The sequence below is a fragment of the Motacilla alba genome, chromosome Z (genome assembly GCF_015832195.1).
Source record: "Motacilla alba alba isolate MOTALB_02 chromosome Z, Motacilla_alba_V1.0_pri, whole genome shotgun sequence".
Lineage (NCBI taxonomy): Eukaryota > Metazoa > Chordata > Aves > Passeriformes > Motacillidae > Motacilla > Motacilla alba.
Window position 1 is genome coordinate 12,673,960 of NC_052046.1, and position 13,357 is coordinate 12,687,316.

Consider the following 13,357-nt stretch of genomic DNA (forward strand, 5'->3'; position numbering starts at 1 on the left):
AATATTTTATTGCAATACTAAAAGCGGTTTCCAAATTTCTTTCTTCAAAGGAAGTCTACATAATTTTTACATACCTGTGCAACTGTTCATCTTTGTAGTTCCTTAGATTTATATTTGGCCACTAGAAAAAACCAGCAAATATAGCATTATATGAAACTTGTACATCAGTCCTTGATTAGTCAGTAAAATTCACTTATTTCTATCAGTTGTATTTACTTAATAATTAGAAAGTTTTCTTGCACCTAATGTTACATCTTAAAAAAGACATGATTTTATTGAAAAGCCCACACTGCCTGCTTCAAGAATTGTTAAATTTTTTTCTAGAGAAGGACAGGGAACGTTGATCACATGCTATATGCACAAGACCACAGTTCTAATGAAAACAAAAAAAAATATGAGAAGCTGATGAAGAAGAAATGATTTTGCTTAGTTTCTTTTCTGCAAATAACAAAAAAATTGGTATGCATAACAGGGAAACAATTTTTGGCTGCTATTTTGAATACTTATCAGATTTGGCTTAAAAGTAATCATTATTCTGTTACAGATCACTTAAATGCTGCTTATTAAAATGGCATTTAAACTCCCTTGTTGATACTTTCTAGGATATATTAAGAAGGACCACATGAGAATTAATATTCTCTTTAGGACCTATTTTTCCCATTACATTTTCCCCTGTTTTTACAGCCATCTGTTGTCTCTATGGTTTCAGATTTCTTTCTGTTGCTACTAGTATCTTCTTGTTAGGAATGGAAAAAAAGTGAATCAAACATTCTTCTTTCCTATCTATGTGACATTGTTCTACATTTCCAGTTGGTAGTCCAGTATTAAGACACACACGGCACTAGGTAATGATTAGTAAAATTGACTACTCCAAGTAACAGTGCCAGATACAGATGAAGCTGACACTTTTGCTGCTCTTTTAGCAGCTTAGACAGCAAGCTGAGCAAGTGAAAAAGGCAGTAAGGCACCACCTGAGCTGCACACAATGAGGTGGTTAGAGAGCTGATGCTCCACAGATACAAGGCTGCAACAGACAAGGGGGAGGTGAGCAGCCGAATGAGGTAACAAATTTCAGACACTGGAATCGGGATCCTGCTCATTAGGGGACTAAAGACAACCACTCTGGTAACATTATCTCAGTTTATGCTGGTGTTACACAGGAACAGAAATGGTTAGAAGTAAGCCAGAAAACACACACACTTCTCATTCAGAATGGAGTCCCCAGTTTTCAGACATTAGGAACTTTTTCACAGGACACTAGAAAATACATTGCTGGGGAGGTTTGAGAGGGCAGAGAAACTGGCTGTTTCACAAAAATTTCAGTTTAAAGAAACCCCAAAACATGGAGGTCAAATACATAATGCTTCCACTGTTAAAATACTACACATACTAACAGTAAGATTCTGAAAAACTAAAAAAAGTTTTCTGATTATATCTTTAATAGGAATCAAAGATAAAAGTATCTATGACTAATAATAGTTATCTAGTAACCCAGTGAATCATATAATGGCAGTAAAAAAGTCTGTTAACAGTGAAATCTGGTGGAGCAAAGCTACTGTCATATACATATTCAGGTCTTTATACCAGACAGATTCTTGCTCTTTCAACTTTATCGGTCCCTGAAAAAAAGGCACAGAAATATTTAGTTTCTTTTCTTTTTCTCAAAAAACAACATAGTCTTGATTATGACTGTCACCATTAAGCCTTTTTTGTACTTTCACCATCTTTGTAACAACACAGTAAAAAGACAGAAAGAGAATGCTACTCAGCTCAAGGATGGCTTTGATGCACAGAATGACATTTTGGAACAATTTTGGTTTGAAGATTAGTTAAGTATTTAGAAAATTTTCTTAGTCAAGAAAAGGATATTTTCTGCTTACAAAAAGAGGTCGTATCTTAAAATCTGTGCATTAAATATATTTAAGATATATAAATATATTAAAAACAATGCCCATCACCCCATTAGTTATTTTCTTTATGGTGTAGAAAGAAATTAATTCTGTAATGAAATCAATGCTACAGAAGTATTTGCATTAGTTCAAAACATTTAATGAAGTTTTTATACATGGTTCAGTCTAAGCATCTGAAGTTTGATCTAGAACCCACCTCTTACTATAACATTCAGCTCAAATTATTAAAAAAAAATCTATTATGAATCTCAACATAGCAGTACCCCTCTGCAGTCTGAAGTATTAGCAGCTTTAAAGACAATATATCTAATTCTATAAAGTTGATTTCTATACAAATAAAGACATAAAACATTTAATACATGCTTCTCAGGAAAACTGTGAATTTAGCTATCATGCGTTTTTTAATATAGTTTAAGTGTTATATATAAAGAAACTACAGCAGCACTGACTAAACCCAGGAGATTCTAATTTCCTGAAATAAAACAAATTATTAGATGTATTCTGGAATGAATATTAGAAAGCCAAAGCTCACATGTGAAACAGACTTTTTCTCCAACATATTATCATGGCCTATGTAAGCTCACCTTCAGTATGGTCCCTATTAAATTCCAATTCCAGTCGAGGTTCTCTTTGTGATTGAGAACTTGGCTGTCTCGAAGATTCATGATGAGTGCTTCTTCTGTATCCTGGAATACAGACATGAAAAATTACAACAGGTTTCCCTGAATCATCTTTTTCAATCTTGCCACATGAAATACTTACTGCTCATGTAAAAATCATTAAAGTGCTGTGTTTCACAGTAATGGGCATTTGAAGGTAAATTGTATGGTTATAGTGCATTAAGAATCTAAAAGTAAGAGATCACAACTGGTCTCAAAAAGCATTAAAAGTTATTGGAATTTCATTCCTCAATTTACAGAAATGCAATTTAGTATCCACTAGTACCCTCAAGACAACTGAGATTAAAAAATATTACCTAGAATCACACAAATGACTCTGAATTACACTGAGTGAAGCTTGAGGGGTAGGATAGAAGTCTCCACATCACAGGGTCAAATTCAGATTTGAAAAATGCATTATCATAATACCTTTAAAATAAATATGTCTTTCTGCACACGGTACTGATCCCTTTTCTGGTGTGTTGAGATTGCTTTCTGAATAATATGATCTAAATGGAGGCTGTAAGGTTTAGGGCCTCTTTTCTTCATCTCATGAAAACGTTTTAAGCAGTTCAGAGCTGCACTTGCTCGCCTAATAGAAAAAAGAAATGTTATAATTAGTATTTTGCAACTGTTATCAGACTAAAAAGGACCACCACCTCCTGAGTAAACAAGAAAGAGTTGACCAACAATTCTGAAACAAAGAAAATTATTTTCTTGAGACACATTTTTATAAATCCACAAGACTCAGTCTCATATCAAAATTATACAGAAAATTATCTTTTAGAGTTTCTAGCACTGAAGCATTGTCCTTACTGATAACTTTTCTTCTGCTCTGCAATTACTGGCATCTATCACAGTTCAGAGAGGATATTGGAAAGTTTAAAGTTGATTTCCATTGTGAGATATCATAGTAGATCAACATCCGGCAGTAAAGTTGGTAGTTCAGAGCGCTAGCTTCAACTTAGAGTAACAAAGTGTCTCTCATCCATTCTCATCCCCATCCTGCTTCCCTGCAAGCATGGCAGGAGTCTCAGTAGTACACTTCCTGCTCTTATAACTAAACAGCTCAGCAACAGTATGTTTCTGTTTTCTGGGAAAAGATAAGGAGTAACTTGAATGACAGCTGACAAGGGTAAAACCAGTTAATTACAAAACAATGGTAGCAGAAAAAACCCCATCTACTGAGCAAATAAAAATAAGGAAGTCTAAAAAAGAGGAGTAAAGTCCATCTTTCTTCCCCATAAACAAAAATTGACATAGTGTAGGAGAGTGCTTTTATTTTCAAACAAATACCTTGGATTTGGTCACTTATTTAAATTAATTCTGTAACACACATTACAGTTTTTCAGACTATAAAACAGTGTAGAGTGCTGACCAATGCCAAAATCCTCAAACAAAAAATACTACTTCTAAAAAAACCCACTTTCTTTCAACAGAAATGGGAATTCTTACTACTCTATCAGGTGTGTCCAGAAATGCCAACAAGGACAACAATTCCAGGTAATGTGTCTTCTGCTTTTTATCTTTTCTTTCACCCCACCACTTTGGCTATGTGAAATATCCTTTCCTGAAATCTCAGATATATATTTTTTGAAAACTAATGCTGTCATTGCATAGCAAAGTCTTCCACTGACATGTAAGAAACCTCCAAAACTGAAAAACAGAAGAGCACTACACTTTTAGGAAGTACTCTACAAGTAACATTTATCATTTCACACTAGCAGTTTAGAAAAATGTTGTCATTCATCACTGACAACACAATGAAAGGCAGAACATTTTATGATATATAATGTCAGATCAGAATACTGATCTGACAAGACAGATCAGAAATGGCAAGAGTCCTTAACAAATGTATTTTTACAAGTGAAAGGAACCTGAACACACTCATTTTGCCTTCTACAAAGAAAACCAACTAAGAACAAAATGTTGAAGAAATACATATTAAAGACATGGGAATTTATAAAACCATTTGACTTCTTCCATTAGGAAGTTTCAATTGTGTAAAGTACAGAGAAGATAGCATTTTGTGACAGAACTTTTTGCTTTCAAATCTAACATATAATTCTTACTGTCTTTTCTCTTTCATGATGTCAAAGGATGCTGCCATATTCATCAGTGTTGGCAAGCAGTGCAAGTGATGGCTATGAGAATGAGGAAGAATTGTGTTTGCCTACAAAAAAAGCCAACAAAAGACCAGTTAGAATAACTTATTACAACTATTTCATCTATCTTTTTAGCATCAACATTTCAAAAATCTACCATTTTTCACAGGATTTTCACAAATTTATGACAACAAAATTACATTTTACTAAATGTCAGAGCATAATTACTCACACCACTTTGAAATTGTGATCTAACAAATCAACCTGAATTACACTAGCAAGTAACTTGAAACAATTTCAGAGTTTTATAATACATATCATTTCTACTGGAGTTTAAGTTGCAATATGCAAAAAGTTGCAAAGCATGAGATATGCTTATGTCATGTAAAAAAGTACTACAAAACCCTAAAATCAGAAATCAAATTAAAGCTGATGATTACCGCACAAAACCCCCTGATTTATTAACACAGTATTCTAAATTACTAGACATTTAACTGCTTTTAATAAACATATGTAGTTCTGCAAATATTTTTAAAAACTAAACAAACATGAAGATAAAGAGATTACTTACATTTCCAAACAAAAAATAAACAGATAAGTATTTTTTTCAGTTTTTGAGAAACAGTAGCCATTAACAGATCATCCTTCAGAAAATCAAAAAATACCTGTGCTTTACAGCATACTCCAGTGTGAGTTAACAATCACGCCCACTCAAAAGTATTCAAGAAACCAGAAAAATAGGAAATAATATTATAAAAAATGTAGCACTGGAGTATTTATGAAAACAGGACCATCATCTCAGTACAAGATTAGTTTAACAGAGAGAAGATACTGTAAGAGCTCTCTTAGGTCCACAGAAGTGGAATGAAGCTGAAGTTTCCCTGCATCAGGAGCATTCCACTAAGATGGAGTTGCCTGAATGAGTAACATCGAGTACCAAAAGCACATCAAGCTGAGTATGAATAAATTTTCATCTGTCTCCCTGTAAGGCAGAAAGCTAAACATACTTGGTCAGAGGCCTACTGACCATCATTGTAAGAAAAGCAAAAATTAGCAATGGTCCTATTCCCAAACACAGTTACTGATAGGAGTGTTTGCAGGGTTCCAGCTTAAAAATACAACTGCTGCTATGGCAAGAAAGTAAGAGTCAGACCTACAGACAGCCTTGGAGCAGAACACCTAGCACTTTAAATACTTTCCAAACAGTCTTCCTATTGAATTATACTGGTTTTAATCTATGAAGTGCCAGAAGATATAATGTGAAATTAATCCACTACTCAGATGAAAACTACATGTTTCAAGCTTGGACTACAAATTAATGCTATAATAGCAAATATCTATTTACAAGTAGTTACAAGTAGTCACCACAAGAGTGGTATTTACCATGTGCAGAAGTTCTCCCAAAAGGATAGTTGCTCTGACAGATACATGGTCATCGCTACTTGTGATCACTTCAACCAGACCCTTGAGAAAGCAAAAAAATATTACATTTAATGAATAACATCTTATTTGAACTCTTGCAGGAAAAACATAGCGACCATCTATTAAAACTGAAAGTCATTAGTTACCTCTAGAAGTCCATTGGTAATAAAAGCAGAGAGCACTAAAGCCAAGTAATTATCCATGAGATCAGGCCTAAAGAGAAAAAAAAAAAAAAAGTATGAAAACAGTTTAGAAAGTACATTTCTTATTGTTCCTGCAAGAAGACAAGAAATGTTTCATTCACACTGCCACAAAACAAAACAAGAAGAATGGTTTAGACTAAGTTAAGTTATTAAATCCTCACCTTGACCTGGCCCGATGGGGTAAAACAGTTTTAGCCTCAGCAGCCACAAAGCCATCAGAAAGTCTCCAGCAGTCTTGAAACCTGCCTGGATCTAGAACAAGAAAATACGGACAAGGGTAATTATAAGCTTGGCTTCTACAGTTTTATTATAATGGAAATCAGTATGTAAATAATAATCCTTGCCCGCAAATATTATTTCAGGTGGTTTCAAATTACAGAAAATTTTGTCAGAGGGGATCTCTAACAAGTCATCTAATCCACAGTCTTGGACAAAGCAAGGGTACCTTGAAAGCTAGGACAAAGATTGTATCTAAGTGTCAACAAAAACAGTGATATTTCACATTCATAAACATATTAAACATGTTTAAGAGAAAATACCATTACCACCTAAAATGTTACAAGGTACATTCATATATAGGAGTAGCAAGTTTGCAACAAAGAATGATTTATTTACTTCTAAATTTAAAAAAGCGGAGACTTCTTTCGAGTTTACAAAAGAGTAATTCTAAAGGTAAAATACTAACTTGGTTAAATTTAATGACACAAAAAAGCATGCACTTGCCTTCAAAAAAGCAGAACTCTAAGGACAATGGAGACAGCTAACAGACAGACAATATATAGAAAAGACTAACAACTTGTCTGTAGCATTCACTAACACATCCATAATTGTGAATACTCCTAACAGTTCAAAGAAGTCTAATCTGCAGTGCTGACCTTACAGTCTTTGTGTTAATGCCTAACTATGCTGATCTTTCATCAAACTTATAACACTTCTCAGGTCATAAAGAATTTCAGACAGGACTTCAGAGCACCCAGTAAATTCAGCGTTTAAAAAGGCAATTTACAGTACATAGGAGACAGCAAAGGTTTCAAATTTGTATGGGAGTTTAATAGACAGAATTCTCATGTAAATTGTTTTAAATACTTACCTACACTGAGAAGTGCCTCGATAAATTCTTCTGCAATAACGGGGAGAGGAAGGCGAAATATATCGTAGAGAACTTCAAGCAGACCTCGCTACCAAAGAAAACATAACCAACAGGAATTTTACAGTTTTACAAAATTGTCCCTTTTTTCACTATTAATACTGACCTTAAGATTTCTAGAGTGCTAACACCAGTGCATTTGTTGCAGTGTTTTTTTCACAAACAGAAATAAACTGGAGAAGAGAGGATGGGGCTTTTTAACTTTTGAATTGTCACAATGAATTCCATAGTAGTTCAGGCTACTTGGGCTGCAGACTTTTAGAGTAGTTACATCTGGAACCATCAACTTTTCTCTATTAATTTGTGATGAAACATTTTTTTACCTGGAATTCAACTCTTGATTATTATGCTTTAAACTTGCAACTGCAGCTCCTGTAAACTTGCTTTGATTTGAAACCAGTGTAAAAACTTATTTATGAACTTTTCTCTCCTCCATTTTGTCACATATACCTGGTGTGCTTCCCAATTTCATAGGAATTTTATAACAGAATTACAGACTTGAACTTTGGGGGTTAAATAAAATCAAGGACAACTGTCTCATAACTGGAGTCCATATTTATTAAATCCATTTAATAGTTTAAAAGTTAAGAATAACTTAATTAAAATATTAAGTATTATTCCTACATTAGTACTAAATATTCACCACCTACCCGGATTTCCATATTTGGTATACAGAGTACCCCAATAAGAGACTGAATCCCAGAATTTCCAGGTTTGCACAGGCTGATGATACCTAGAAAACATTAAATGTATAACAATATTCCCTCATCAACAAAAGAAAGGGTATTAGACACATTGTTAAATTAGATTTCTAGTTCGAAAACAAGTACACATGAAAAAAAATTACTAATCACAAACATTTTCACCTTGATAATATCATCTCCTTCCCAGTCAATAATATTTAAAAAAACTTCCTAATCACAAAACTTTATATCCTCATTAAAAAATTGTGCTACTTCTGTCCTTCCTATTGTGGACAGTACTCAAAAGGTACCTGTGAAAACAACATATGCATGGAAGAAATGACAAAAAGACAAAACGGTCTCTAATAAGTAACTTTTAAGCCTGAAAGGTTTTCATCATCCGAGCAGAACTGTAAGGTATTTCAATCAAAAGCTGTACCTTAACCTAAAAAATAAATTCATTTCCCTTTACTCTCAGGTTATGCTAACAGCTGTTAGATCTAAGTGCCTGAGTGCAGGAAGATGCAGTAAGAGACATATCAGAAACTGTTTTCTGAAAGTTTCAAAGTCATCACATGCTTCCTCTTCAAGCATGTGAGAACACAAAAGAAACTTGAAAGATACCTGGATATTAAAGTTAAGCTTAGCGATCATTGTCAGAACTTAAAAAATAACACAAATAGTGTCACCAAACAGCTTAAGCATAGCCTGGAAAAATTCCATGCAAAATTTTGGTAAATATATTAACTATACATTAATACATTAATATTTATATTTACAGATTTAAATCTGCAAGACAGTGTCTTGACAAAAAAAAAGAGCAATCCCTGAGGCAGTACCTTCATCTCACATACTGAGATCATAACATCACAGAGAAAGGATTAAGTAAAATGAAAAAAAAACTTTTTTGTTTTAGAAGTATCTTCTATATGAAAAATTGCTGAGAATTTCCAATTCCAAAATTGAAGAGAATTTCCAATTTCTCTTCAGCTATGGCAAAAGCAGGTGAAGTATTTGCCAATATCTCTTAACACAGACAAAAATACTTCTTTTGCAGCAGCAGAACCATCTCAAATGGAAGTTCTTATGATATGATGTTATTTTAAACATCCTTTCATGCATTAGATTTCAAGAATGACCATCAAGATGTAATTTATAAGGCATTCTACACAGGACGGGAAAAGCTGTGCCTTCTCAGGAGTCTAAGAAAACTATGCATTGCATCCTCCAATTTTACAGTATCAAAACACGTATTAAGTAGCATTGTAGGAAGGTGTTGATAGAAATTAGACATATCAAATGAGACAGATCCTGTGTAATTTATAATAGAAAGTAAAATCACACTTCCAATCATCCAATTTCAAACAAAAAAACAAATCTTACCTGCCCATGATCGAAATGCTGCCACTATTCCCATTTTACTAGCTAGGAATCGTGCTTCTCTGTCCTCTCTGCCGTTGAAACAACAAATGTCACAATGAAGGTAATAATTAGAAACGAAACAGTACAACAGTATTATTATTAAAAGGTAGTTAACTGAGATGGGGGACAAAATCCAGAATAAAAGAAATATTTTGTGTATGCATATATGTGTACATATGTATTTACACAATGTATATACACACAGAAAAGGTTATGAATTTTTGATTATCGTTACTTTTCCTCTTCCAGGGGAGTTTCCACAGGAGGATAACATAAAAAACACCCAGAGAGGTCAGATGAATCACTCTGCACTGACACTAAGTCCACAGCAGAGATGTAAAGATTTGGACCTTATTCAGTTACCCAGACCTAAGCATCTAATCCTGTTTCATAATTAAATAATCCTGAATAATTCAAGTTGTAAGCCACCTCAGGAGCTCTCTCTCCACTTCAAATTACTGCACAAAAAGTCATCTGTTATCAGACTAGGCCAGATTATAGAAGCATAGAATAGCTTGGGTTGGAAGGCACCTTTAAAGGTTATCATAGTTCAACCCTTCTGCAAGAAGTTAGTAAATGCCTTTACAGTGTCCAGAGCTTTAGGAGGTATACAAGCTTCTGTAATTCAGCTTGGAATACCTGCAAAAAAACTCAAGGCTTTATCCATCTGGGTACTAGAAACTCAAGGCAGCAGGATCTCTCTGGACAACATACTCTAACTCTTGACCAGCCTCATATAAAATCATCCCACTGCCCCTTATATCAAGTTGAAATCTTTCTTGCTTCAATTTGTCTCTGTTGCTTCTTGTCCTCCCAGCTTACACCACCATGAAGGGCCCTGGCTACATCATCTTGAAAGCATTTTCATAGGTAGTAAAAAGGCTGCTATTCAGCAGAGGGTGTCCCTCAACCCTCTCCTCTCAAGCCTAAACAAGCCCTTTTAAAGCTTAAATGCTTAACAGTATTTTAGAAAACTGCACTCTGGCCTACAATATTCAACTTCCAGAAATTTAGTATTTGGAAGGAGTACAGCTCACTTCCAATGCTATGAACATAACTGATGGCACAACTAGCAGCACTAACACTTACTTGAGTTGTCCTTCTGCTGTGTCTGGATTATGCCTGTAGTGAAAATCTGTGTAAGGGGCTAAGATTCGCTAAACAAAAGAAAGACACGCATTATTTTCACATGAAAATACAGTTAAATCACTAGTGCCCTTTCCTCAGTCCCACTCCAAACTGTTGTATTATTTCTACTTCATAAATCTCAGGCTTTTAGCCTAAAACATTTTATCTTTTAGACACTGTGCACTAAAACACAGGAAACCTGAGACAAAAGTAAAACATTTTAATGAGTAATACAGTGTTTAATTTCTGACACTAAACAAATAAAACTGCACTCACCTCTAATTCTACATCTGCTCGCACATACTGTCGGGTCTTTGGATGATTAATGAGGTGCAAAACTGTAGTTATCAGAGCCTCATTTATTCGGCTTAGCTGACAGTCAATCACATTTTTCAAGATGGTACTTAAACCACCCCGAAGAGCCACCACTTCAGGATTCTGAAGTGCTAGATAAAGGAAAACAAGTAATTTTGGCCAGTGATCTAAGATAAAACATTTCATGGTGTAAGACAAACTTGCCATCTCTAGTATGAGTATCTTATTTGTCCTGAACACTGCTGAGGTACACACAAAGCTTTTTATGGAACTAGCTGACACAGGTAATGAATGGCGATTTTGGATTCATTTATCATGCACAAAAATACTGGTCACTCAGTCTCCAGTTGGGCCATTTCCCAACTTAATTCCCAACCAAGTTTCCATATAGTAGTTTCTGGATTTTCCCATGAAGAGTTTTCATGCTTCACTGAACCAACATAGATAAATATTTTATCTATGAAATACCATCTGAAATGAGAGTAACATTTTGTTTATTTCTTTAAAACAGAAGCTTTAATCCTGAAAACAAATTACTGAATTATTTCCCACTGATTGATTTTGAAAACCTTCAAAAATCAGCAGCCAAATGGAAGTTTAGAGAGCTAGTATAAACCACTATCCCAATAACTACAGTACCCCTCCCAAAATTTTTTAAAAATTAGGATATTTTGTAGTTCTCTGAATTCTTCCAAATTTGTCAGCATCTTATTTATGGAAATCTCCCTATTTAAAATCCATTACTTTAAGAAACTCCAACTGCAGTAATGGTTTTAAGGCAAACCAAAAACTGTCAAGTCTTGAAGGAAGAGATGAAAACCTGAAACCTTTGCCTATGATACATAAAAAGATTTTAAGTAATTTTGGTTTATATCATACAAATAACTAAAATCCATGAAACTGTTGATAGGAACACTTAACACCTAATTCCTTATTAAACAAGTACTGTGAATGACAACCATGTCAAAACTGAACACTAATTAAGAAAAATGATCTTACCTAGTTCACAGATAATGGCTATACATGCTCGAACCATTCTGTCTCTTTCTTGAAGACCATCATTTCCAACTGCTATCAAAGAATTAGTAATAGAACTGGGGAACAATGAAGCATTCACAGTGATCATCTGCCAAAAGGAAAGAAAAAGCCTTCTGGTTTCCTCACATTTCTCTAAATACACTTATATATTCACCAGTATTCTGTTACCTTCATGTAGTTAGACATACCAGTCCGCCTTTTACTTGATTGTATCGGGTGAATCTTCACAACTATTTATTTTGCTATGGAAATTTTTTCAATTTCAATTTGTTTGTCAATTTACTTTACCATTCTCTTTGTGCTTCAGTTCTTAACTTTTATTTTTTATCTTAATAAGAAAGAATTTAAAAGCTGTTTTTTTGCAGTGAGAATTAAGACTACCTTCATCGTAGGCTTTTTTTCCCCTAAGAATATCTTTATTGACAATATTATCCAATGACACAGAATCGACTACAAACTCATCTACTATTTTGCACTACAAAAAGACTCAGCTGTTAGTTTGGTCTACTCACAATTCACACCAAATTAAGGAACAAGATGCATTAAAGCTAAAGAAAACCATTACTGAACAACCAACACCACCAACTCTTCACCGTCCCCCAGAGGCTGAGCAATTGCTTGTTCACATTTTTTCAATTTGTGAAAATTAAATACACATCCTTCCGGAACAAGAAGATCACTAAACAGATGTATTACCAAGAAGGAAGCAGGTTTTTGTCTGACTGCCTAAAAAGGGAACAGTGCAATGTTTTACAGCCCACTCAGCCATGTCACCTTTTTTTCTCTATTAGCAAATAAAAATGACACATAAAAAAATACTCATCCATCAAACACCTAAAAAATTAAGACTAGTTTCCCATGCTTTATCATCTTGCTTATCATCTTGTTTTCAAAAAAACCAGGCATATCTTCACAATTCTTCCAAAAATATTTTGTCCTATATCCATTTTACATCTCCCTTTGATGTGTTGTAGGTATTCGTGTGAAGACTATTAGTTTTTTACCTTTTTTTGCAGAGTTGTTACAATGAGAGGGGATCAACAATTATGACCAAAATATTGGAATAGTTTTAACAAATCTATCTTTAAGTACATATTTTTGAGAGGCTTCTTGATATACACGATGTTAATGCCAATGAAACAGGAAGCTTTAAGATATGACTGTAAAGACAAAAACAAATTCTCTCCCACCCACACAGTCTTTCACTTTTACACTGGGAAGAAGAAAAAAGAATAAGCAATAGAATAGGTGCACCAATCCACTCTAGAAATTGCAACTTGTTTGCTACTGATATTGGCATGGGACTTCCTGTGAGGACACAAGCT

General features: G+C 34.2%; 1 protein-coding gene across 1 annotated transcript in view; it reads right to left on the reverse strand.

The window, feature by feature from the left end:
- Positions 1-13,357, reverse strand: part of RICTOR (RPTOR independent companion of MTOR complex 2) — a 75,553-nt gene that overhangs the window by 29,715 nt on the left and 32,481 nt on the right. The window contains exons 7-19 of the mRNA XM_038125777.1: positions 11,994-12,120; positions 10,956-11,125; positions 10,641-10,708; positions 9,513-9,580; positions 8,097-8,179; positions 7,390-7,477; positions 6,461-6,551; positions 6,243-6,309; positions 6,058-6,138; positions 4,642-4,742; positions 2,999-3,161; positions 2,495-2,596; positions 75-121 (exon numbers count right to left, since the gene is read on the reverse strand). Of these exons, the coding sequence (XP_037981705.1) occupies positions 75-121; positions 2,495-2,596; positions 2,999-3,161; positions 4,642-4,742; positions 6,058-6,138; positions 6,243-6,309; positions 6,461-6,551; positions 7,390-7,477; positions 8,097-8,179; positions 9,513-9,580; positions 10,641-10,708; positions 10,956-11,125; positions 11,994-12,120 (1,256 nt within the window). The remainder of the gene's footprint in view (positions 1-74; positions 122-2,494; positions 2,597-2,998; positions 3,162-4,641; positions 4,743-6,057; positions 6,139-6,242; positions 6,310-6,460; positions 6,552-7,389; positions 7,478-8,096; positions 8,180-9,512; positions 9,581-10,640; positions 10,709-10,955; positions 11,126-11,993; positions 12,121-13,357) is intronic.